This window comes from Salvelinus alpinus, chromosome 18, assembly GCF_045679555.1.
Source record: "Salvelinus alpinus chromosome 18, SLU_Salpinus.1, whole genome shotgun sequence".
In the NCBI taxonomy this organism is placed as follows: Eukaryota; Metazoa; Chordata; class Actinopteri; order Salmoniformes; family Salmonidae; genus Salvelinus; species Salvelinus alpinus.
Window position 1 is genome coordinate 563041 of NC_092103.1, and position 23997 is coordinate 587037.

A 23997-nucleotide genomic window follows, 5' to 3' on the forward strand; every position below is an offset into this window, starting at 1 on the left:
TTGTCTCTTCAAGCCAAATGCTCATACAGTACTTTACATTTTTTTTTATAGCAGAACAATGTTTTGCAACAGCACAAATGTCGACATTTTCCTTTTATTTGAGATATGCTTTATTAGCTTTTTCTCTGAAAGTGCACCAATAGCCTGTTACATTCTGAAATTGACGCCGTAGCATGAAAAAAAATGAAGAAAGGAATCTCAGAACAATGCACTGGCAAGCAGCATCAACTCCCCAGTGAATTAACAGTTTGCCGGATTTTGTTTTTACCTCATGTAATGATTTGCATATTGATAAAATGAAGCCTGGTTTGTCCTAAGGTAACTTAAATATGCTAAAGTTATAATGTACGCCTAAAAGATATCTATCTAATGTTAGCTTAATGTAATTGCGCTCTTAATTATTTTACCACATCTTTCAAACGTAATCCAGCCTTTATTGTGGCTCTAAAGTGCATGAGTTAGAGGGGAAAATGGAAAAAGGAAGGTTAAACTAATTTGCATCTAAAGTAGGTCTGGAGGACCCTGGACTTTATAACGATACCCCCCTCAACACACACACAACCCATATAGCAGGAGCTCCAAATAAACACTTGCACACCCCACCACCCCTTATACCCCCCCTCTTTGGGCACTAAGGTCTTACGCAAACTGTTTTGCCTGATAATTATGCTGATGTCCAGGTGACCTTGTTATTACCACCCTCCCTGCCCTCATCAGAAATGCCTACACTAGTTAACCTCAGAAAAGTATTAATCACACACACACACACACACACACACACACACACACACACACACACTATGGTAATCATTCACTTTACTTCACCCTCCAGTGACCCCACTTCCACCCAAACCTATCAGGAGCTGAGGACCCCCACCCTCCATCTACTCCTCCAACTCTCCCCCTCCCTGTACACCTTTCTTCCTCCATTCCTCCTTTCATTCATCAATTCCTTCCTCCCGCCAACTCTCTCTCTGGGCCATCTCTCTCACCTTTGTGGCACTCGCAGTGGAAGGAGTTGATCCTGTCGATGCACTTGCCGTTGTTCAGACAGGGCATGCTGGCACACTCGTCAGTGTTGATCTGGCAAAACACCCCCTCATAACCTGAACACACACGTTTATGACAATATTACAGAAACAGTTTCAGGTAACATTACTTTGAGTTCACAGGCTCAAATATTTTGCCATTTTTAGATAGCCAGTATTGTCTTGTGTAGCAGGGGCAGAGAACTGAACTCCAATCATGAACAATTATTCTTACAACTAACAACATGTCAAAGTGTCTATGTCAGTAAGACAGTGTTACAAACCAAAATATCCCCCTAAATGGTACATTTCAATGTGTCATCGTACCTGGCATGCAGATGCAGTGGAATCCTCCAATCTGGTCCAGGCATGTGGCATCGTTCTGACAGGGGTTGGACATGCACTCGTTGACATCCATCTCGCACCGCGGGCCCTCGTAACCCTGGAGACACTTGCACTGGAACGAGCCTTTAGTGTTCAGGCAGCGCCCACCGTGCTCGCAAGGGTTGGCGCCTGAAACGTCAAACACAGGATATACATCAGCACTTATATCCCTACTTTCACCCTGTGCAATGTCTCTATCGTTAACACACGAGGTAGATATAAAGATCCAGTTCCCATAAAGAGCACTTCAGTGTTCTAATGCCAAAATATTACCAAAATGCATAACCGTCACACTGACAATTATTTATTTTTATTTAACCTTTATGTATCCAAGTTCGTCTAATTGAAAATCTCTCAAGGGAGTGTTTGGCAAATAGCACATTGGCAGAGTTTGTCATCCTGAATGTTCAGAGACAGGTACCTTTCTATAGAGAATGAGAACAGGAGCAGAGAAAGAAGTCACTCACCTAAGGAACACTCGTCGATGTCCTGGTTGCATGCAGAGCCGGTGTAACCTGGAGGGCAGGTACAGATGGCTTTCCCGTTGACAGGATTGGTGTCACAGTTAGAGCCTTTCTGACACGGGTTACTGATGCAGGCGTCGTCAAGATGGCACAGTAAACCTGAGGAAAGACAAATGATGAGGAATGGGATTTGTATAGGTAGTGCATTTCCAGGGGCACAACATGCTTTCTATTGTAAAGGGGGAGATTTGACTCACCTCATCAACTAACATTGTGAAGCACCATCCTGAAAATAGTCTCTCAATATTGTCAAGCAACTATCATGGGGGTGTAACCAGGCCACCTCAGTTCAGTGTGGCCTGGTATGCAAAGCTCTCAACAGTTTCTCGTTTTTAAATCTTCCTCCAATGTGTGTGTGTGTGTGTGGTTAGTGTGGGACAGGCGAGGTCGTAGTACCTGTGCGCCCATGTGGACACTCGCAGAAGAAGGAGGCGACGCGGTCGTGGCATGTGGCACCGTGATAACAGGCTGCGCTGGCACAGTCGTCGATGTTCTCACTGCAGTCATCGCCCGTCCAGCCGTTGACACAGACACAGTGGAAGCTGCCATAGGTGTCGTGGCACGTACCGCCGTTCTGGCACGTGTTTGGCATCATCTCACACTCATCCACATTCTCGGTACAGAACTGGCCTGGAGAGCAGAGGGCAAGGATTACATTATGCAGGGGGCCATAAGAGATTGATATAGGGCCAATGTGGGTGGAATCTCAAGTTCATTTTTTTTCTTCTAGAGACCATGTCCATCTTGAAGATTGGAGGGTTTGGTATAAAGGTTACCTGTAAAGTGAGGGGGGCACTGGCAGTTGTAGGTGTTGACCCCATCCACACACAAGCCACCATTCTGACAGTTGTGGCCTGGGCAGTCATCAATGTTGTGATCACAATTCTGACTTGTAAATCCTGAGAGTGAGTGAGAGAGTGAGAGTTGAGAGAGGGGCAGAAAGAAGAGGCAATAGGGAAAGAAAAGGGAAAAAAAGACATGTCATTCATAGAAACCAGTAACAATTTCACTACACATAATTCAGACCCACCTTTCTTCTTATTGTTTACAATCCTTTATAACCAGGGATAAGATCTGCATATTCCCATGGCCATCTGCTTGAATCTACAGCCTACCTCCTTGCACGCTTCAAAGGCTCCCTGCGTAGCATGTAGCCATTTTACAAATCAAAACTCAAAGCGGCGTAGGTTTCCTGCTCGCCTCACTCTCTGTCTGCGTTCTATCACAAAGACACATGAGAGCGGCATGCCGCGGGTTACATTTGAACTCTTGGTTAAAATGTTAAAATGCATGCACACACACACACATTTATCCAAACCGTCCTTCACTCAGAACTTTTGGGATTGGTCTACAGGTGACTCGACTTTGATTCCCGCTGAAACCAACCGCATGCTTCACTATCATCAGGAGGAAGGGATTGATAAGGGCACAAATGAAGGAAAAAATTCGGAGAACACCGTCTGTTTCCGAGCCGCTGGGAATGAGGGAGTCTCGGCAGCTGCGTGCAGAACTCCACAGCAGAGCCACAAACAGACACAGCCACCATGCATGAACCACCATTAGGGCAGTGGCGGTCATGACATCTTGTCAGTCGATGATTGTAATGCAAATAACTGCTGGCCTCACGGTAATTGACCAATAATTACCATAAACACATTTAGCATCTCGGCTTCCATGCATAGCCTACAAACCACTGATGCAGACCATTGGAACAATTACATGAATCCATTTAATATAGACTACACTGTCACAATAAATCAATGTTTTTTTTTTTTAGACGGATCTAAAGAAACATGAAATGAAGAAAATGTTGTCTATTTCAGAAGAACAGAATATAATATTCTGGGCTGTCCTTATGTTAGGCCCTGATCTGGCTATGCCATATGGCTGTGGGCTAAACAGTTCATTTAACAGACAAGATTTGTTTCGAATTGTATATTATTTTATAGGATGAAGAACACAGTTGAACATAGATGAATAAAATAGAAAGGATATTTTCTACAAAAGATTTCCGAGGGCGTGTGCACATGCAGCTGTTCTGTGTTGAGCAGTTAACAAAGAAACAGGTCCTCCTATATGCCTACGTTTTTAATATGCAAGCATAAGCAGCGAGTCAATAAGGATAGGGGAATTAAATTGCCAAAATTACAGTGCATTCGGAAAGCATTTAATTTTTCCACATTTTGTTACGTTACAGGCTTTTCTAAAAATGTATTCAATATACAGTTGAAGTTGGAAGTTTACATACACCTTAGCCAAATACATTTGAACTCAGTTTTTCACAATTCCTGACATTTAATCCTAGTAAAAATCCCATGTCTTAAGTCGGTTAGGATCACCACTTTATTTTAAGAATGTGAAATGTCAGAATAATAGTAGAGAGAATGATTTCTTTCAGCTTTTATTTCTTTCATCACATTCCCAGTGGGTCAGAAGTTTACATACACTGAATTAGTATTTGGTAGCATTGCCTTTATATTGTTTAACTTGGGTCAAACATTTCAGGAAACCTTCCACAAGCTTCCCACAATAAGTTGGGTGAATTTTGGCCCATTCCTCCTGACAGAGCTGGTGTAACTGAGTCAGTTTTGTAGACCTCTTGCTCGCACACGCTTTTTCAGTTCTGATCACAAATTTTCTATAGGATTGAGGTCAGGGCTTTGTGACGGCCACTCCAATGCCTTGACTTTTTTGTCCTTAAGCCATTTTGCCACAACTTTGGAAGTATGCTTGGGATCATTGTCCATTTGGGAGATCCATTTGCGACCAAGCTTTAACTTCCTGACTGATGTCTCGAGATGTTGCTTCAATATATCCACATAATTTTCCTCCCTCATGATACCATCTATTTTGTGAAGTGCACCAGTCCCTCCTGCAGCAAAGCACCCCCACAACATGATGCTGCCACCCCCGTGCTTCACGTTTGGGATGCTATTCTTCGGCTTGCAAGCATCCCCTTTTTCCTCCAAACATAACGATGGTCAGAAGCTTCTAAACTTAGTGTATGTAAATGTCTGACCCACTGGAATTGTGATACAGTGAAATATAAGTTAAATAATCTGTCCTTTAGAATTGTTGGAAAAATGACTTGTGTCATGCACAAAGTAGATAGTTTGTTAACAAGAAATGTGTGGAGTGGTTGAAAAACAAGTTTTAATGACTCCAACCTAAGTGTATGTAAACTTCCAACTTCAACTGTATATTTTTCATCAATCTACACACAATACCCCATACTGACAAAGCAAAAACTGGTTTTTAGAAATGTTTGCAAATTTGTTAATCATAAAAAAACAGAAATACCTTATTTACATAAGTATGCAGGCCCTTTGTTATGAGTCTTGAAATTGAGCTCAGGTGCATCCTGTTTCCATTGATCATCCTTGAGATGTTTCTACAACTTGATTGGAGTCCACCTGTGGTATATTCAGTTGATTGGATATGATTTGGAAAGGCACACACCTGTCTATATAAGGTCCCACAGTTGACAGCGCATGTCCGAGCAAAAACCAAGCCATGAGGTCGAAGGAATTGTCCGTAGAGCTCTGAGACAGGATTGTGTCAAGGCACCGATCTGAGGAAGGGTACCAACAAATTTCTGCAGCATTTAAGGTCCCCAAGAACACAGTGGCCTCCATCTTTCTTAAATGGAAGAAGTTTGGAACCAGCAAGACTCTTCCGAAAGCTGGCCACCCGGACAAACTGAGCAATCAGGGGAGAAGGACCTTGGTGAGGGAGGTGAACAAGAACCCAATGGCCACTGACAGAGCTCTAGAGGTCCCCTGTGGAGATAGGAGAACCTTCCAGAAGGACAACCATCTCTGCAGCACTCCACCAATCAGGCCTTTATGGTAGAGTGGCCAGATGGAAGCCACTCCTCAGTAAAAGGCACGTGATAGCCCACTTGGAGTTTGTCAAAAGGCACCTATAGGACTCTCAGACCATGAGAAACAAGATTCTCTGGTCTGATGAAACCAATATTGAACTTTTTGTCCTGAATGCCAAGCGTCACATCTGGAGGAAACCTAACACCATCCCCACAGTGAAGCATGTTGGTGGCAGCATCATGCTGTGGGGATGTTTTTCAGCGGCAGGGACCGGGAGTCTAGTCAGGAATCAGGATCGAGGGAAAGATGAACGGAGCAACAGGACAACGACCCTGAGCACACAGCCAAGACAACGCAGGAGTGGCTTCGGGACAAGTCTCTGAATGTCCTTGAGGCCCAGCCGGAGCCTGAACCCAATCGAACATCTCTGGAGAGACCTGAAAAAAGTTGTGCAGCGACGCTCCCCATCCAACCGGACAGAGCTTGAGAGGATCTGCAGAAAAGAATGGGAGAAACTCCCCAAATACAGGTGTGCCAAGCTTGTAGCGTCATACTAAAGAAGGCCTGAGGCTGTTAACGCTGCCAAAGGTGCTTCAACAAAGTACTGAGTAAAGGCCCTGAATACTTATGTAAATGTGATACATTTTTTATTTCTATACATTTGCAAAAATGTCTAAAAACCAGCTTTTGCTTTGTCATTATGGGGTATTGTGTGTAGTTAGATAAAGGGGAGAAAAACGATGTAATCAATTTTAGAATAAGGCTGTAACGTAACAAAGTGTGGAAAAAGCCAAGGGGTTTGAAAACTTTCCAAATGCACTTTCTGTTGGAAGGTGAACCTTTGCCCCAGTCTGAGGGGCGATAGGCTAATTAGCCTACTCCTGTCAAAACAGAAATAAATCAAATAATTCAAAATAGGCTACTAAAGCATGATTTGGATCAGTAGCTTCTTAAAAAAATACATAGTGGATTGTTTTAAATCACAGTGCCTACAGTCAGAAGGAAAGGCAGCGCGTGCAATTTGGGAAGATTATTGTTGAGTTGCGACTGTCTGAAAAGTTGAGCGGCAAAGCTCATATCGCAATATTTCATAATACAATGCAGGAAAACATAATTTGGTAAGCAAATGGTTATTGCTGTAAAGAGAACACAATAAAAATACTAATCTGTCTTTTAGTTCTCAACTTAATTGACCGAACAACAGTATAGCCTATATTATTGGAACAGAACATATTCACTATCCATCATTGTTGGGTCAGTGCTACTTAAAGGTTTGTTTTTTTACAATTTCCTCCTCCAGTTTAGATGAACGTCATATTCTGTGTCTCGCCTTCTCTTAGGCCTATTATATGGTCGCTTTTATTGTATCTATTTGTCAGTATCAGTCGAGTAGGCTAACTTGTAATTTGTTGAATAAAAAAAGATTATGCTAATGTCTCCAGTCATATAAGCTATGTGAGAGACTGATCAACAACTACAGGAAGCACTGGTAGCAGTCATTGCAGCTAAAGGTGGCAAAACCAGTTATTGAGTATAAGGGGACAATTACTTTCTCACAAAAGGGGAACTTGATGATGCATAACTTTGTTAATTAAATAAATAAAATAAGTATACTTTGTTATCTCAGGTTCCCTTTATCGAATATGAGGTTTTGGTTGAAGATCTGATAACATTCAGTATAAAAAAAATTGAAAATCAGAAAGGGGGCAAATACTTTTTCATGGCACTGTACATTTGGAGTTATTTTGTCACTTTAGTTGTGATACAAACCTTAACACATATGGAATCATGTAGTAACCAAAAAAGTGTTTTTTGAGATTCTTCAAAGTAGCCACCCGTTGCCTCGATGAAAGCTTTGCACACTCTAGGCATTCTCTCTTCATGAGGTAGTCACCTGGAATGCATTTCAATTAACAGGTGTGCCTTGTTAAAAGCTAATTTGTGGAATTTCTTTCCTTCTTAATGTGTTTGAGCCAAATCAGTTGTGTTGTGACAAGGTAGGGGTGGTATACAGAAGATAGCCCTATTTGATAAAAGACCAAGTCCATATTATGGCAAGACAGTCCATCATTGCTTTACATGAAGGTCAGTCAATCTGGAAAATGTCAAGAACTTTGAAAGTTTCTTCAAGTGCAGACGCAAAACCCATCAGGCACTATGATGAAACTGGCTCTCATGAGGACCGCCCCAGCCAAGGAAGACCGAGAGTTACCTCTGCTGCAGGAGATAAGTACATACGAGTTACCAGCCTATGTGAAGCCGAAATAAATGCTTCACATAATTCAAGTAACAGACACATCTCAACATCAACTGTTCAGAGGAGAATGCGTGAATCAGGCCTTTATAGTTGAATTGCTGCAAAGAAACCACTACTAAAGGACACCAATAATAAGAAGAGACTTGCTTGGGCCAAGAAACACGAGAAATTGACATTAGACCGGTGGAAATCTGTCCTTTGGTCTGATGAGTCCAAATATGAGATTTTTGGTTCCAACCGCCGTGTCTTTGTGAGATGCAGAGAAATTTTACAGATGATCTCCGCATGTGTGGTTCCCACCATGAAGCATGGAGGAGGAGGTGTGAAGGTGCTTTGCTGGTGACACTGTCTGTGATTCATTTAGAATTCATGGCACATTTAAACAGCATGGCTACCACAGCATTCTGCAACATTACGCCATCCCATCTGGTTTGCGCTAAGTGGGACTATCATTTGTTTTTCAACGGGGCAATGACCCAAAACACACCTCCAGGCTGTGTAAGGGCTATTTGTCCAAGAAGGAGAGTGATAGAGTGCTGCATCAGATGACCTGGCCTCCACAATCACCCGACCTCAACCCAATTGAGATGGTTTGGGATGAGTTGGACAACAGAGTGAAGAAAAAGCAGCCAACAAGTGCTCAGCATGTGGGAACTCCTTCAAGAATGTTGTTAAAGTATTCCTCATTAAGCTGGTTCAGAGAATTCCAAGAGTGTGCAAAGCTGTCATCAAGGCAAAGGGTGGCTACTTTGAAGAATCTCAAATGTATTTTGATTTGTTTAACACTTTTTTGGTTACATCATGATTCCATATATGTTATTTCATAGTTTTGATGTCTTCACTATTTTTATACAATGTAAAAAAAGAAAAAGAAAGAAAAACCCTTGAATGAGTAGGTTTGTACAAACTTTTGACTGGTACCGTATGCGTGAAATTATTGATTGATTTTTGATTTAGAATAGACCAATATCATGCACCTGTCGGAACAAGGGCAGGAAGAAAAAAATGCACTGAAATAGCGAATGGGGGACGCTTTTCCAGTGGTTCCTTTTCATGCCAACCAGGAAGGCTATACTTCTGTTGTAAAGCGAAAGCAATGTGCTTAATATTAGGAAAGTTGAGAAGTAAATATAGAAGGCCTAGCCTGCATAAAGCTGATGGGATCCTCTTATTAGTAGAGGCCATCAAAACTCTGTTCTCACTCAATTGCATAGTCTATATAAATGCTGCGCAACATGAGCTCATGGGCTCTCATGAAGTGTTTGATTTGATTTTCGATTGCATTTGTGTTGCTGTCAGAGTGATTAGAGGGACAATAGATCACGGAGAACCAGGCCATTAGCAACTGGCAGTTAGCAAGCACTAGTAGGCTACTAATGACCACCAGTAGCATCAGAGCACAGTTTTGGAGAAGCCTAGTTACTGTGACTAAACAGTCAGGTGGAATTTGACTGCGACTTTCACCATAACAGCCCTAACCACCATTAATCACTATCTTACAAAACAGCTCTACAACTGTAGTTCTCCCACCAAGGGGGTATCACAATTGGCTTGTCAAACCGTTTGGAAACAGGAAACCTGTGTGATGTGTGATGTGTGTGTGAGTAGTTATCAGGGGGAACCAAGCTAGCACATAGCGTTCGTAGAACCATATGTTTCTTAGAGATTGGTGAGAGCGTGCTTGTCCTATGATTATTTTGCATACAACCTTTGCACAACTGGGAATGGTGCAGGATAGTTGCTTGGCCTTAGAACATTCTCAGCACATTTAAGGAACTTGACAAAAAAAAGAAAAGATTCTCTGTAATTCATTACTTTCGTAAACGTTCAAACATGGTTACATTTCATAAAAATTTTGGTAATATTCAAGGAACGTTCTCCAATTGGTATGACTTTGAGAATGTTCTAAAATATTTCAGAGAATTCTAAGAAACAACGTTCTTCTGTGGGAATTTCAGTACTTCACCATAACGTTTCCTACAGGTTTCCTCATGGTTCTACTTAAAGGCATGTTTTCAGAACCTCCCAGCAACCTATAAATTAACATTCCCAGAACAGGCAAAATTTTCCCTTCCGTTACCGAACATTTAAAAAAGTTCAGTTTTACAGGTCAGGAAACTTATGGTTTTGTTCCCAGAACCAATGGGAAACCAAAAACGTACGTTCTCTCAACTTCCAAGGAACTAAATGTGTTAGCTGGGAAACGTCTGCGGAATAACATCCTGCCAGCAGAAACCAGAGACTAGCAAAGCCCTATATCCACCAATCACATCCAAGCTACAACAGCTCTCTATTAATCAATTCCTTACAGTACCTCTTTGGTATACACAAATGATTGAAAGGTCAACGCCAGGCAGGCTCAAACAGGCACAGATAAAGTATTTTAATAGATTTGAGCAAAGGGGTGAAGGGTTACCTGGCAGGCAGCTGCAGTCATAGGTGGTGTCCCCCTTCTGCACGCAAGTGCCCCCATTGTGGCAGGGAGAGGGGCTGCAGGGCATGTAGGGGGTCTCGCAGTTGGCACCCGTGTACTCCTGGGGGCAGCGGCAGTGGTAGGAGCCCACCTCATTCACACACATGCCCCCGTTGCGACAGGGTGACGACATCTGGGCACACTCATTGACGTCCTGCTTGCAGGTCTGGCCATGAAAGGCGGGCAGGCACGCGCAGATGTAGTGGGACTCGAAGGGTGAGCATTGTCCACCGTTGGCACAGGGGTTGGATGCACAGGGGTTGGCAATCTGGCATGTCTTCCCTAGAGGAGGAGGACAGGATGACAACAAAGAAAAACAAACAATGAAATAACATCAAACATACCTGCATGAACAAGTATTTCATTTGGTTACTTCATTTAGGCCATACCCAGCTAGCACATAATGTTCTGAAAACCATATGTTAGAGCTTGGTGATAGCATGGTTGTCCTATGGTTATTCTGCATAACAACCTTCCCACAACCTCCTGGGAATGGTGCAGGATAGTTGATTGGCTTTTGAACACATTTAAGGAACTTGAAAAAGTATACGTTATTTTCTTGGTATCTCATTAGCCCGGTTGCAGTCTCTGTTCAGCTACTACATTCCACTCCTATCATTTCCCAAGGAGACTGGCCTTTCGGCAATCTTCAAATATGAACATTGTATCATTAATGAGCTCGAGGAGATCAGAGGATTTGATCCTGATTCAATAACCCTCACAGCTATCATCCAATCACAATATTTATGCAAAATCAATTGATAGGAAAACTTAAAAACTGAATTTATACATTTGATTGGAAACATTGTAACATTGGACATGCTGACAAAATACATGTGTTTGTAAACATAAACATTGGGCGTGTGGAGAACAGAAGATACCCGTTGATTGCATTTTTACCACCAGCCAATGTGATCACATCACACCAGAGAAGCTCTTGCCATTCAAACTTCCCTGACAGTTCATTGGGAAAGCAGTAGCCTATTTTATATCCAGCAAGCAAGATGCCTCTTTCCTCAAATCAATTTAATTGCTCAAAATAAGTGACCAAACTATATTGCTACTTCTGGGACAAGAATTGGGCTAGGCTACTGGTTCAATAGCTATAAGGCTAGGCTACTGGTTCAATAGCTATTTGTCTGACGCCCGTTTTGTGCCAATTAATTTATCTCCAAATCGTCAGTTTAATTAAATGTGCAATAAAAAAAAGCATAAGGTCTATTTAATGAAACTGGCTGACAGTGGCTGTTGACGTAGGCAACAGATTGCAAAGCAGGGAATCCCCGATTCCTCACTGAGCTCGTCTGATCCAAAAATTGCATATCAAACGCAAGTGCCCTGTCCAGCAGCTCACGTCAGCAGGATCGAGAGCCTTTTGACTAGGAGGGAACGTCTAACGTGGATTGCTAAAATAATGATCATAATCACATGTCCTCAATTTAAATACTAACCCTATGGGGACACCTATACTTTGGCAGCCAAGCACGACTGATCAGTGTAGCCTTTTATCATTTAGACATGATGTTGAAATATCCTTCCGCCTAGAATAAAAAAACACCAGGCTTCCGGCATAGAGCCAGCAGCATACCACCCTGCATACCACTGCTGGTTTGCTTCTGAAGCTAAGCAGGGTGGGTCCTGGTCAGTCCCTGGATGGGAGACCAGATGCTGCTGGAAGTGGTCTTGGAGGGCCAGTAGGAGGCACTCTTTCCTCTGGTCTAAAAAAAATATCCCAATGCCCCAGGGCAGTGATTGGGGACACTGCCCTGTGTAGGGTGCCGTCTTTCGGATGGGACGTTAACACGGGTGTCCTGACTCTCTGTGTTCACTAAAGATCCCATGGCACTTATCGTAAGAGTAGGGGTGTTAACCCTGGTGTCCTGGTTTAATTTCCAATCTGGCCCTCAAACCATCACGGTCACCTAATAATCCCCAGTTTACAATTGGCTTACAATTGGCTCATTTATTCCCCAGGTCTGTAAATGAGTCAACTTACCTGGTAAAATAATGGATAAAAAAAATCATAATAAATAATTACATGAGGCATTTAGGAAAAACTAATCCAATGCAAATCTTCCTCTGGAATAAGGCACATGCTGGGATAATCATGGCATCACTAGTAATACTATAGCCATCTCTCCATCTCCCACTTCAAACGTTCCGTGTCAATTCATTTGATATGCTACATTATTTAAGCATCACACTATAGGCCTAATCTAAAGTTTCCTAAAATAGCCTGTCTGGACTCCATCTCTTAATAAGAGACAAATAATATAACTGACATGAGCATAACTAAACATTTTTAAAAAAGTAATGGTGATCAGCATATCAAAAGGTTAGCTGGATTTAGCTAAAGACCCATAGATCAAAAATTCAAGGTTTACCTAGTAACAGTGCAAATATCATGGTACAGTTTATATGGACACTCAATCATTAAGATACTTTTTAATGGTAAGTTTATAAACATATATTATGATAAATATAATTTAAACTTGTATCTCATTATGGTAAATGGTGAAATAAGCATTGCCATTTATAATTGTAATGGCTTAGCAGAAAATAAGAAAAGATGATCATTACCTGGCTAAAAGAGAAGGAATATAATAGTTTCCTTGTTTACAGGAAACTCATTCAACAAATGTAGATGAAATTGTGTGGAAAAAGGACTGGGTGGGGGGTGATATATACGTCTCCCATGGGAAAAGGGGTGATGATATTAATGAACAATAATTTTGATCCGACTGTGCAAATTTCTCAAACAGATCCACAAGGTAGATGGATGGTTTTAAATATATTACTGGACTATAAACAGAGTGTTTAGTTTGAGAAACAGACGCCTCACAAGTCCTCATCTGGCAGCTTCATTAAATAGTACCCGCAAAACACCAGTCTCATCATCAACAGTGAAGAGGCGACTCCGGGATGCTGGTCTTCTAGGCAGTTGAGGTATACCAAACCTTTTTTGATGTACACAGAGCACCATTATAAGCATGTTTTAACCAGTCCTATAAAAATGGTAGATTATCAGATTCTCAACAAGAAAGTCTGATTTCATTATTACTGAAACAGGGCCCAAGTGTTAAATATAAAGATCCAGTACATAAAAGAAATAGGGGGCCCCTTACACTTCAGTGTTGTGATGCAAAACTTCTAGCAAAATGCATAGCAGATAGACAAAAAAAAAGTTGTTGGATATTATTCATCCTAATCAGACAGGTTTTTTACATGGACGATATATTGGAGATAATATAAGACAAGTACTGGAAACAATAGAACATAATGAAAAATCTGTGAAACCAGGCCTGGTATTCACAGCTGACTTTGAAAAGGCTTTTGACAAAGTACGACTGGAATTTATCTATAAATGCCTGGAATATTTCAATGGGTTAAAGTTATGTATAGTAACCCTAGGTGTAAAATAGTAAATAATGGCTACTTCTCAGAAAGTATTAAAACAAGGTTGTCCACTATCGGCATATCTATTTGTTATGACCATCAAAAATGTCAGCTATTCAAATCAGATCCAACAATAATATCAAGGAGCTAGAAATCCAGGGCTTAAAAACAAAGGTGTCATTGTAGGCTGATGATTCTTTAAAAAAAAAATGTATCCACAATTTGGATCCGTCCACAGCCTTAGAGGATCTACATATTTTTTTAATGATAAGTGTACTATACTACGTATTGGATCACTAAAATATACAGCTTTTACATTACCGTGTAGTTTACCAATAATACTCTGTGTTCATATGACAAAAATAAACAAATGATCACAATAAAATACATTTTAATAGAAAGTTAAAAGTTAAAATAAAATAGATAAGATCTTGCTACCATGGAAAAGAAAATACTTGTCTACGTGAAAGAAAAATCACCCTGATGAACTCCTTAGTCATATCCTAGTTCACCTACTTGCTTATGGCCTTGCCTACACCTAGCAACTTGTTTATTTATTATATGAGCAAAAGATATTCTATTTTATTTGGAATGGCAAGCCAAACAAAATTAAATGGGCCTGTAAATATATACAGTTGAAGTCGGAAGTTTACATACACCTTAGCCAAATACATTTCAACTCAGTTTTTCACAATTCCTGACATTTAATCCTAGTAAAAAGTCCCTGTTTTAGGTCAGTTAGGATCACCACTTTATTTTAAGAATGTGAAATGTCAGAATAATAGTAGAGAGAATGATTTATTTCAGCTTTTATTTCTTTCATCACATTGCTATTCCAGTTTCAACTGTTCTGCCTGCGGTTATGGAACCCCTACCTGTCCCAGACCTGCTGTTTTCAACTCTTAATGATCGGCTATGAAAAGCCAACTGACATTTATTCCTGATTATTATTTTACCATGCTTGTCACTTATGAACATTTTGAACATCTTGGCCATGTTCTGTTATAATCTCCACCCGGCACAGCCAGAAGAGGACTGGCCACCCCTCATAGCCTGGTTCCTCTCTAGGTTTCTTCCTAGGTTTTGGCCTTTCTAGGGAGCTTTTCCTAGCCACCGTGCTTCTACACCTGCATTGCTTGCTGTTTGGGGTTTTAGGCTGGGTTTCTGTACAGCACTTCGAGATATTAGCTGATGTACGAAGGGTTATATAAAATATACTTGATTTGATTCCCAATGGGTCAGAAGTTTAAATACAGTCCATTAGTATTTGGTAGCGATGCCTTTAAAATTGTTTAACTTGTGTCAAACATTTCAGGTAGCCTTCCGCAAGCTTCTCACAATAAGTTGGGTGAATTTTGGCCCATTCCTCCTAACAGATCTGGTGTAACTGAGTCAGGTTTGTAGGCCTCCTTGCTCGCACACGCTTTTTCAGTTCTGCACACAACTTTTCTATAGGTTGAGGTCAGGTCTTTGTGATGGCTACTCCAATACCTTGACTTTGTTGTCCTTCAGCCATTTTGCCACAACTTTGGAAGTATGCTTGGGGTCATTGTCCATTTGGAAGACCCATTTGCAACCAAGCTTTAACTTCCTGACATGTCTTGAGATGTTGCTTCAATATATGCACCTAATTTTCCTCCCTCATGATGCCATCTATTTTGTAAAGTGCACCAGTCCCTCCTGCAGCAAAGCACAAAGTAGATGTCCTAACCAACTTGCAAAAACTATAGTTTGTTAACAAGAAATGTGTGGAGTGGTTGAAAAATAACTTCAACTGTATATAATGAATATGAATTCAGAGGGCAGAAATTATTAAATATTAAATCTCTCACTACGGGCTTCAGTCATACAAACGTTATACTTAAATCGAACTGGTTCTCTAGTAGATTAGTAAGAATTTCTCACCCCATGTCCAAGAATGGCCATTTCCCCCTTTTAATACCCCTCTCACTTTTTTATTTGAAAATGAAATAATCTCCAAAATATAGCTATTTTTGAAACAAGCCATAGAAAGCTGCTTGTAATTTCAGTTTAATCCACCCGAAAATACAGAACAAATATTACAACAAATACTATGGTTAAACTCAAATATACTAAATGATTTAAAAAAAATCATTATTTAAAAAAAAATAATAATGGTATAATCTTTGTAAACAATATCATAAATAGGACTGGTGGAGTTGTCACACATGTAGCTAACAAAAATATATACATTCCCTTCTCAGCATCAACATAACTCTCTATCCTGTTAAGTGTTTTCGGGTATGTTGGTCGAGCCCACTAATTGGCCACACCTCATCTTAATGAGTGCTTTTTTCCTTTGAAATGGGGTCTGTTTGAATAGACTAACATTAACAGCTTTGTATGAGTAAAAAAAAAAAACATGGCATGCTAGCTCCATCCTGGTACTTCCATTGGATTTGAGAACAGAAGAGGTTAAGGTTTGAATCTCATTGACAGCATGTCACAAAAGAATTGTGTGCATGATTAATGTCTAAGCAAAAATAATTTACACGTGTCATATCTTCAAAACAACTCAAACTAAGCTAGCAGTGTTATTAAAAGTCTTATTGAAACATTCAGTGGAAGTTAGGGACGTTATCTAAAAACCTACAAATAACCTAAAATATCCATTCTCAGAATGTTAATAAAACATCCCAGGAAAACTTTCGGGTAGTAAAATATTATCAGAACCTCCCTGCAACTGAAAAATTAAGGTTCCTAGAACAGGAGAAATGTTCACTTCCCATCTCAGAATAAAAAATAAAAAAATCTGTTTTTTGGAAAACCCAAAACGGAAAACCCAAAACGTACATTCCCACAAACTCCAAGGAACCAAATGTGCCAGCTGGGTGCACTCCAACGACGAGCATCAAATTACTCCAGAGGGAATAATCAAGTTGTGAATTCAATACCATGTGATCTGACCATGAAAATGTCCTGGCCCCTAACACAGCGTCTTAAAACCCTATCTGTCCTGGCTAGACCTAGTGGTAATGCTGCAGCCTCCGGCACGTGTCTACAGTGTCGGCATTAGTTCGAATCCAGCCTATTGCCCTTTGAAACAACCTACACTACATTACCAAAAGTATGTAGACACCTGCTCGTCAAACATCTCATTCCAAACTCCTGGGCATTAACAAGGAGCTGGTCCCCCCATTGCTGCTATAATAGCCTTCACTCTTCTGGGAAGGCTTCCACTAGATGTTGGAACATGGCTGCGGGGACTTGCTTCCATTCAGCCACAAGAGCATTAGTGAGGTCAGGCATTCATGTTGGACGATTAGGCATGGCTCGCAGTCGGCGTTCCAATTCATCCCAAAGGTGTTCGATGGGGTTGGGGTCAGGGCTCTATGCAGGCCAGTCAAGTTCTTCCACACTGATCTCGACAAACCATTTCTGTATGGATCTCGCTTTGTGCACGGGGACATTGTCATGCTGTAACAGGAGGGGGGCCTTTTCGAAACTGTTGCCCCCCCAAAAAAGGCTGAAGCACCGAATCTTCAAGAATGTCATTGTATATGCTGTGGCGTTAAGATTTCCCTTCACTGGAACTAAGGGGCCTAGCCTGAAGCATGAAAAAGAGCCCCAGACCATTAATCTTTCTCCACCAAACTTTACAGTTGGCACTACGCAGTCGGGAAGGTAGCGTTTTCCTGGCATCTGCCAAACCCAGATTTGTCCGTCAGACTGCCAGATGGTGGAGCGTGTTTCATCACTCCAGAGAACGTGTTTCCACTGCTCCAGAGTCCAATGGCGGCAAGCTTTTCAACACTCCAGCCGCTGCTTGCCATTGCACATGGGGATCTTAGGCTTGTGTGCGTGCGGCTGCTCGGACATCGAAACCCATTTTATGACTTTCACGACGAACAGTTCTTGTGCTGACGTTGCTTCCAGAGGCAGTTTGGAACTCAGTAGTGAGTGTTGTAACCGAGGACAGACGATTTTTACACGCTTCAGCACTCAGCGGTCCCGTTCTGTGAGCTGTGTGGCCTACCACTTCGCGGCTGAGCCGTTGTTTCTCCTATACGTTTCCACTTCACAATAACAGCATTTACAGTTGACCGGGGCAGCTCGAGCAGGGCAGAAATTTGACGAACTGATTTGTTGGAAATTTGTCATCCCAAGACGGTGCCACGTTGAAAGCCACTAAGCCCTTTAGTAAGGCCATTCTACTGCCAATGTTTGTCTATGGAGATTGCACGAATGTGTGCAACGGCTGTGGCTGAAATAGCCAAATCCACAAATTTAAAGGGGTGTCCACATATACTTTTGTATATATAGTGTCTCTATCTTTCCCTACTGTCACTGTCTCCCAGTATCTGTTCACTAAAATCAGAAATTACCTTAAAAATATACATCTTAATATCTTACCTGACCATCCGGGCGGGCAGCGGCAGCGGTAGTCGGAGAGCGTGATCAGGTCACAAGTCCCTCCATTGCGACAGGGCGAGCTCATGCAGGCATGGTTGGTAGGCGTCAGGCACAGCTGGTCGGAGAAGCCCAGTCGACATTTGCAGTGGAACTCAAAAGTGTTGCCGTGGGATACGGCGCGGCACTCGCCCCCGTTGCGGCATGGTGAGGGATTGCAGGGGTTGGAGTACTGGCAGCGGCTACCCACGTAGTCACTTGTACACCTGGAGAGAAAGGAGACCAGTGACAGAGGCTGTCGAAACAAGTGGACAGCAGTCTAAAACTGTCTAAAGCAGTCACAAATGGTATAAAGCAGAGGAACCACTTCTTTTATATAGAGAATGAGGATAGAATATGGTGGAATTCCATTGCAGTTTCTCTTGCAGTACAATAGAATTGTATCTCCCCAAACGCTATATCAACACATGATACTAACGAGCCAGGAGTGGAGGGAAGCAAGAGGATGGGTGTGGATAGTGGCCCTATCAGTTTCCCGCTCAGCAGAGGCCCACCGGAGCCCTGCAAGGGAGGGAGGGATGGAGCGAGAGCCAGGCCAGAGTGGGCTGTTTTCCTAGTGTGTCTCCCTGGATTAAATGTCCCTCAGAACTTTGAAAACACACTCTGCTGGGACAACAGACGCCACCAAAAACAGGCTTTGGGGACAGTCTCGCTGTGCCGTCCCGTTCCCAGCTACCTTTTTTAACCCAGGCTGTCCACCCTCATCCCGTCATGACCCTAGAGATCAAGGGGCCCTGATCGGCCCAGCTGCCCAGACACGGAGCACCACATTAAGGCTACTAAGCCCCTCTGTGCTCCTCCACACTCCCACCACAGACACACAGCAACAGTCTCCTAGTCCAACCCCCCCCCCACACACACACACACATATCACATCATGAGACACTCTCTTTATTCCCAGAAAGACCCTCACCCCCATCCAAACCATGGCAGCAGATGTGGTTGGCAGGGGGAAACTAGTCTGACTAGGCATCACTGTAATATTCTAACTTTTATACTAAAGACATCTAGACTGCGATCTAGAGAATCTGTGTGTGTGTGTGTGAGTGAGTGAGAGGGAGAGAGATAGAGAGAGTGTAAGTGTGTCTATGCATGTCAGAGAGGGCATCTGTTGGCCTCGTAGAATCTCCACAGGGAGCAGGTGCGCATGTTAATGAAGGCAGCTGTTAGGCACACCTCCTCCCCCTCTCCCCTCCTCTCTGTCCTCTAGAGGGGGATGCTGTCCTCTAGATGGCGGATGCATTTTGTCACGAAAGGAGGTCTCCTTGCAGTAAGCACAAAAGCAACATAATTCCTTGCACAACCGTGGGGGCAGTGTTGTGTAGGCAATTAAGCTGTATTTTACCACCAAACTCGCTTGGTTCCTTGATCTGATCTTTATAGGATATGTATTGATAACCAAATATAATCTCTGGGACTGCTCAAATAATAAACCAAACAACATTGTAGCCTTATTACAATTCACCCCAAAAAGGTATTTTGTTTAGAAGTATAACTACACAATTCCAGGCTATTTTGAAATGGTAAAAACAGCTACTAGCCATGTGCTTTTCTCTGTGACCAAACATGATGACATTCTATGTTTAGCTTATATCAAATTGGGATACTGTTGTAGGTTACACTGGTAAGTATAATAATTTTTGCCAGGGCATATTATTTAATTATAAATCAGATTATTTCACATGTGGGAAGCTAAAAGGCGAGCTTGCGTGCTGTTTTTAGCCAGCTAGCTAGCAAGCTGCTAGAGGAGTAGCCTACAGCCAACTGCCAGGCACAAAAAAAGGTCATGTAAAAAGCAGTGCGACACAAACAGAGTTACACATGGGATAAACAAATGTACAGTCAACAACATAATAGAAAACATCTATATACAGTGTGTGCAAATGTAGTAAGATTAGGGAGGGAAGGCAATAAATAGGCCATAGTGGCAAAATAATTACAATTTAGCATTAATACTGGAGTGATAGATGTGCAGATGATGATGTGCAAGTAGAGATACTGGGGTGCAAAGGAGCAAAAAAAATTATAATATGGGGATGAGGTAACATGATAAGTAACCAAAAAAACTCAACACGTCATGCAGGACAACCAAAAAAGTTGTGTCAGGCGCTTGCTCACACTACAATTGCTACTATATGTTTGGAGAGAGTTGTGTTTGTGCGAAATAGACAAAGAAAGACAGAGGTGGAGTCTGTATGTGCTGTGCGCGTGTGTCTGCCTATGCGTGTTCCCATCCCCTCACTGTAATGGATCTTCTTTGTCCTAAAGTCAGTCCACCCCCCACGCTGTAAAACCATCAGGCCTCAGCAACAGACCCCAGCAACAGGTCTCTCCCAGCAATGCAATGTCCCCTCAGGGCCAGAGCAGATGCTTCCCTGACCCCTGACCCCAAACACATTTGTGACTTTGGGCCAGCCCCCTCTCCTCCCCTCCCCCTATAGGGCCTGATCTGCCATCTGCCACTGAGAGTGACTTTAGCCTCCTACACAAAAACAGCCCCCAACTCCCACCTTTTTTTTCTCTTCTCCTTTACACAACGTAGTGCACTGGGCCTTTACTAGTCCTTTATTAGCGGGCCGATATAGCAGTCTGTAGCGCGGATTTAAAAAAAAACAACATTCGGGTGTGTATGCCTAGTTAAATAAAATAAATAAAAGTACATGTCTGTGCATGAAGAAGTGTGACACTTGTGGCTTTTACCTTCATGCTGTTTGTTGCCACTGCTTAGGTAAACTCCGTCCTTTCCCTCTCCCCACACCACCACCCCCTTTCTTACTTGATCAACCTCTGCTCATATTTTTCCGCCCTTTCAGCATTGTTTGTCTTCAAATAACATTTGATTTGTCACATTTGCCAGCAGCGCACCACCCTGCATCCCACTGCTGGCTTGCTTCTAAAGCTAAGCAGGGTTGGTCCTGGTTGGTCCCTGGATGGGAGACCAGATGCTGCTGGAAGTAGTGTTGAAGGGCCAGTAAGAGGCACCCTTCCTCTGGTCTAAAGAAATATCCCAATACCCCAGGGCAGTGATTGGGGACATAACATTGCCCTGTGTAGGGTGCGGTCTTCCGGATGGGATGTTAAACAGGTGTCCTGACTCTCTGTGTTCACTAAAGATCCCATGGCACTTATCGTAAGAGTAGGGCTTACAATTGGCTCATTCATCCCCCTTTCTCTCGCCTATATTCCCCAGGACGTTGCTGTAAATGGGGCAGAAGGTAGCCTAGTGGTAAGAGCGTTGGGCCAGTAACCGAAAGGTTGCTAGTTTGAATCCCTGAGCTAATAAGGTAAAAATCTGTTGTTCTGCCCCTGAACAAGGCAGTTAACCCAATGTTCCTAGGCCATCATTGTAAATAAGAATTTGTTCTTGCCTAGTTAAATAAAGGTTTAAAAAAAAGAGAACGCGTTCAGTCAACTTACCTGGTAAAATAAAAAAACATGCGCCGAATACAACAGGTGTAATGCTTACATATGAGCCCTTAACCAACAATGCAGAGTTTTTAAAAAGTAAGAAACATTTGCTAAACAAAAGGAAAAATAGTAACAATAAACAATAACGAGGCAATATACGACGGGCACCAGTACTGAGTCAATGTGCAGGGGTACGGGTTAGTCGAGGTAATATGTAGGTAAGGGTAACGTGACTATACATAATAAACAGTAGCAGCAGCGTGAGTGTACGTCGAGCATGTGCAAGAGAGTTAGTGCAAAAAACGTCTGAATTAATCAAGAAATCAGTCATTAATTTTGATTGTTTTTTTTTTTTGCATAGATCTTAGTTTTGAAATTGTACATCTAGCTAAGATGTTTGGTGCGAGTGGAAAAAAAATGTGCATGAAATCTAGTTGTCTCTCACTGAATGACAACACTTTCATGTTCCCACTGCTACTAGGAGTAGTACTGTTGTTCAATCACTGACGACGGGGCGTAGAATAAGCTACCATTTTGAGCGAGCGTTGCTCCTTTTTATTTTCTATTAAAATATTGATTACCTATTTGTCTCCATCTGCAAATCGTCCTTCTAAAAGGCAGGCTATATCCTACATGTAAATGGAGCTCAAGAGAAAGTGCAAGTGTCCGCTCTCATCATTCTTGCTGCTTTAAATTCAGTAGCCATATGGTTATGAATAGCTGCGTGTGGTATTAATTCAAATTGTATTCTATACCTTATGCATGGCCGGAGAGCACGGGGCAGCTATCTTTCCAAGGAAATTAACTTCCTCAATATGATTAGGACATAGTTTACTACATCGTCTAGAAATACATATTGATCACTTATATTTGTCTCGGTCTGAAAATCGCCCAACTCCAAAAAAGTTGGCTATAAAATAGCTCAAGAGAAAGTGCAAGATTCCGCTCTCTCATCTTCAAACTACGTCTAGCCTATTGGCTGATATAGCACAGCAATAACCTAATATAAATGGGCAATGTGAAAATCTCTGGTAATTTAACCAATTTCTTTGGTTATTTGTGCACATTTTGATATTGCCTATAGGGCACACAATTGCTGGGACCCTGGCTGACTAGTGACTGCGATTGAGTTTGGGACCAGTTCTTGTGGTAGTGGGTGGGCGTCGGACAGAAGGTATGAAAAGCTGTGGGTGCAGGCGGGATGAAGAAATCCGTCCTGCCCAGACCTCTAGCTCGGGGTAAAACTTGGGGTAAATCTCCAATGGAAATTCAGCACTTGGGAATGGTTCGGGTCGTGAAAGGAGTGCTGGCCCTTGAGACTTAAAAGCCAATAAAAGCCCAACACCTGCCCACACGCTTGACGCTTGACCCTGGGCCGCACCGGCCGGCTCCTGATATGGCCTTAAGCCTCAACTATGAGTTGAGCTTTGCCAGAGAGCACGGAGTAATCCTATAGGAGGGCAAATGAAGAGCAGCATTCGCATACATTGCAGGCAGCATTCCTTGAATCGTGGAGGAGCATCGCAGAGGCTAAACGCGTTCCTCTGAACAATCTTAGAGGGGGTATCGCATACTCCCTTAATTAATAGACATTCGCTTATTTATTTTTTTTTATAGAAAAGGCAGCAATAGTACTGCTTGTCCATCTTGAGACGCCGTAGCCAGTATACAATTCCAAAAAAAAAAAAAGTAAAAGATAACTCAATCTGTAATTAATTTTGATGTTTTTGCCGAGAAGATCTTTGTCGTGCAATTTTATATCTAACGAAGATGTTTGGTGCAGTATTTCTCATGTGAAAAATTTGCATGAAAACGAATTGAATGACAACAAACACTTCATTGAAGAATCCCTACTGTTGACCAATGAAGGGGCATAGACTTCAGTTTGCATCAATAATTTTTTGTGTGTGCATTAGCAGTCGAAATACCCTATGACAAAGAACAAAATGAACAAGAACATCAAAATAAACTCAGCAAAAAATAAAAGTCCCTTTTTCAGCACCCTGTCTTTCAAAGATAACCAAATAAATCCAAATAACTTCACAGATCTTCATTGTAAAGGGTTTAAACACTGTTTCCCATGCTTGTTTAATGAACCATAAAAAATGTATGAACATGCACCTGTGGAACTGTGGTTAAGACACTAACAGCTTACAGACAGTAGGCAATTAAGGTCACAGTTATGAAAACTTAGGACACTAAAGAGGCCTTTCTACTGACTCTGAAAAACACCAGAAGAAAGATGCCCAGGGTCCATGCTCATCTGCATGAC

The 23997-nt window shown here is 42.0% G+C and overlaps 1 protein-coding gene across 1 annotated transcript in view; it reads right to left on the reverse strand.

Moving 5' to 3' along the window:
* The window catches only part of LOC139543482 (neurogenic locus notch homolog protein 1-like), a 56012-nt gene that overhangs the window by 25009 nt on the left and 7006 nt on the right, over positions 1-23997 (reverse strand). Inside the window, exons 3-9 of the mRNA XM_071349586.1 lie at positions 18261-18523; positions 10434-10772; positions 2713-2835; positions 2333-2566; positions 1880-2035; positions 1356-1541; positions 993-1106 (exon numbers count right to left, since the gene is read on the reverse strand). Coding sequence (XP_071205687.1) covers positions 993-1106; positions 1356-1541; positions 1880-2035; positions 2333-2566; positions 2713-2835; positions 10434-10772; positions 18261-18523 — 1415 coding nt within the window. The remainder of the gene's footprint in view (positions 1-992; positions 1107-1355; positions 1542-1879; positions 2036-2332; positions 2567-2712; positions 2836-10433; positions 10773-18260; positions 18524-23997) is intronic.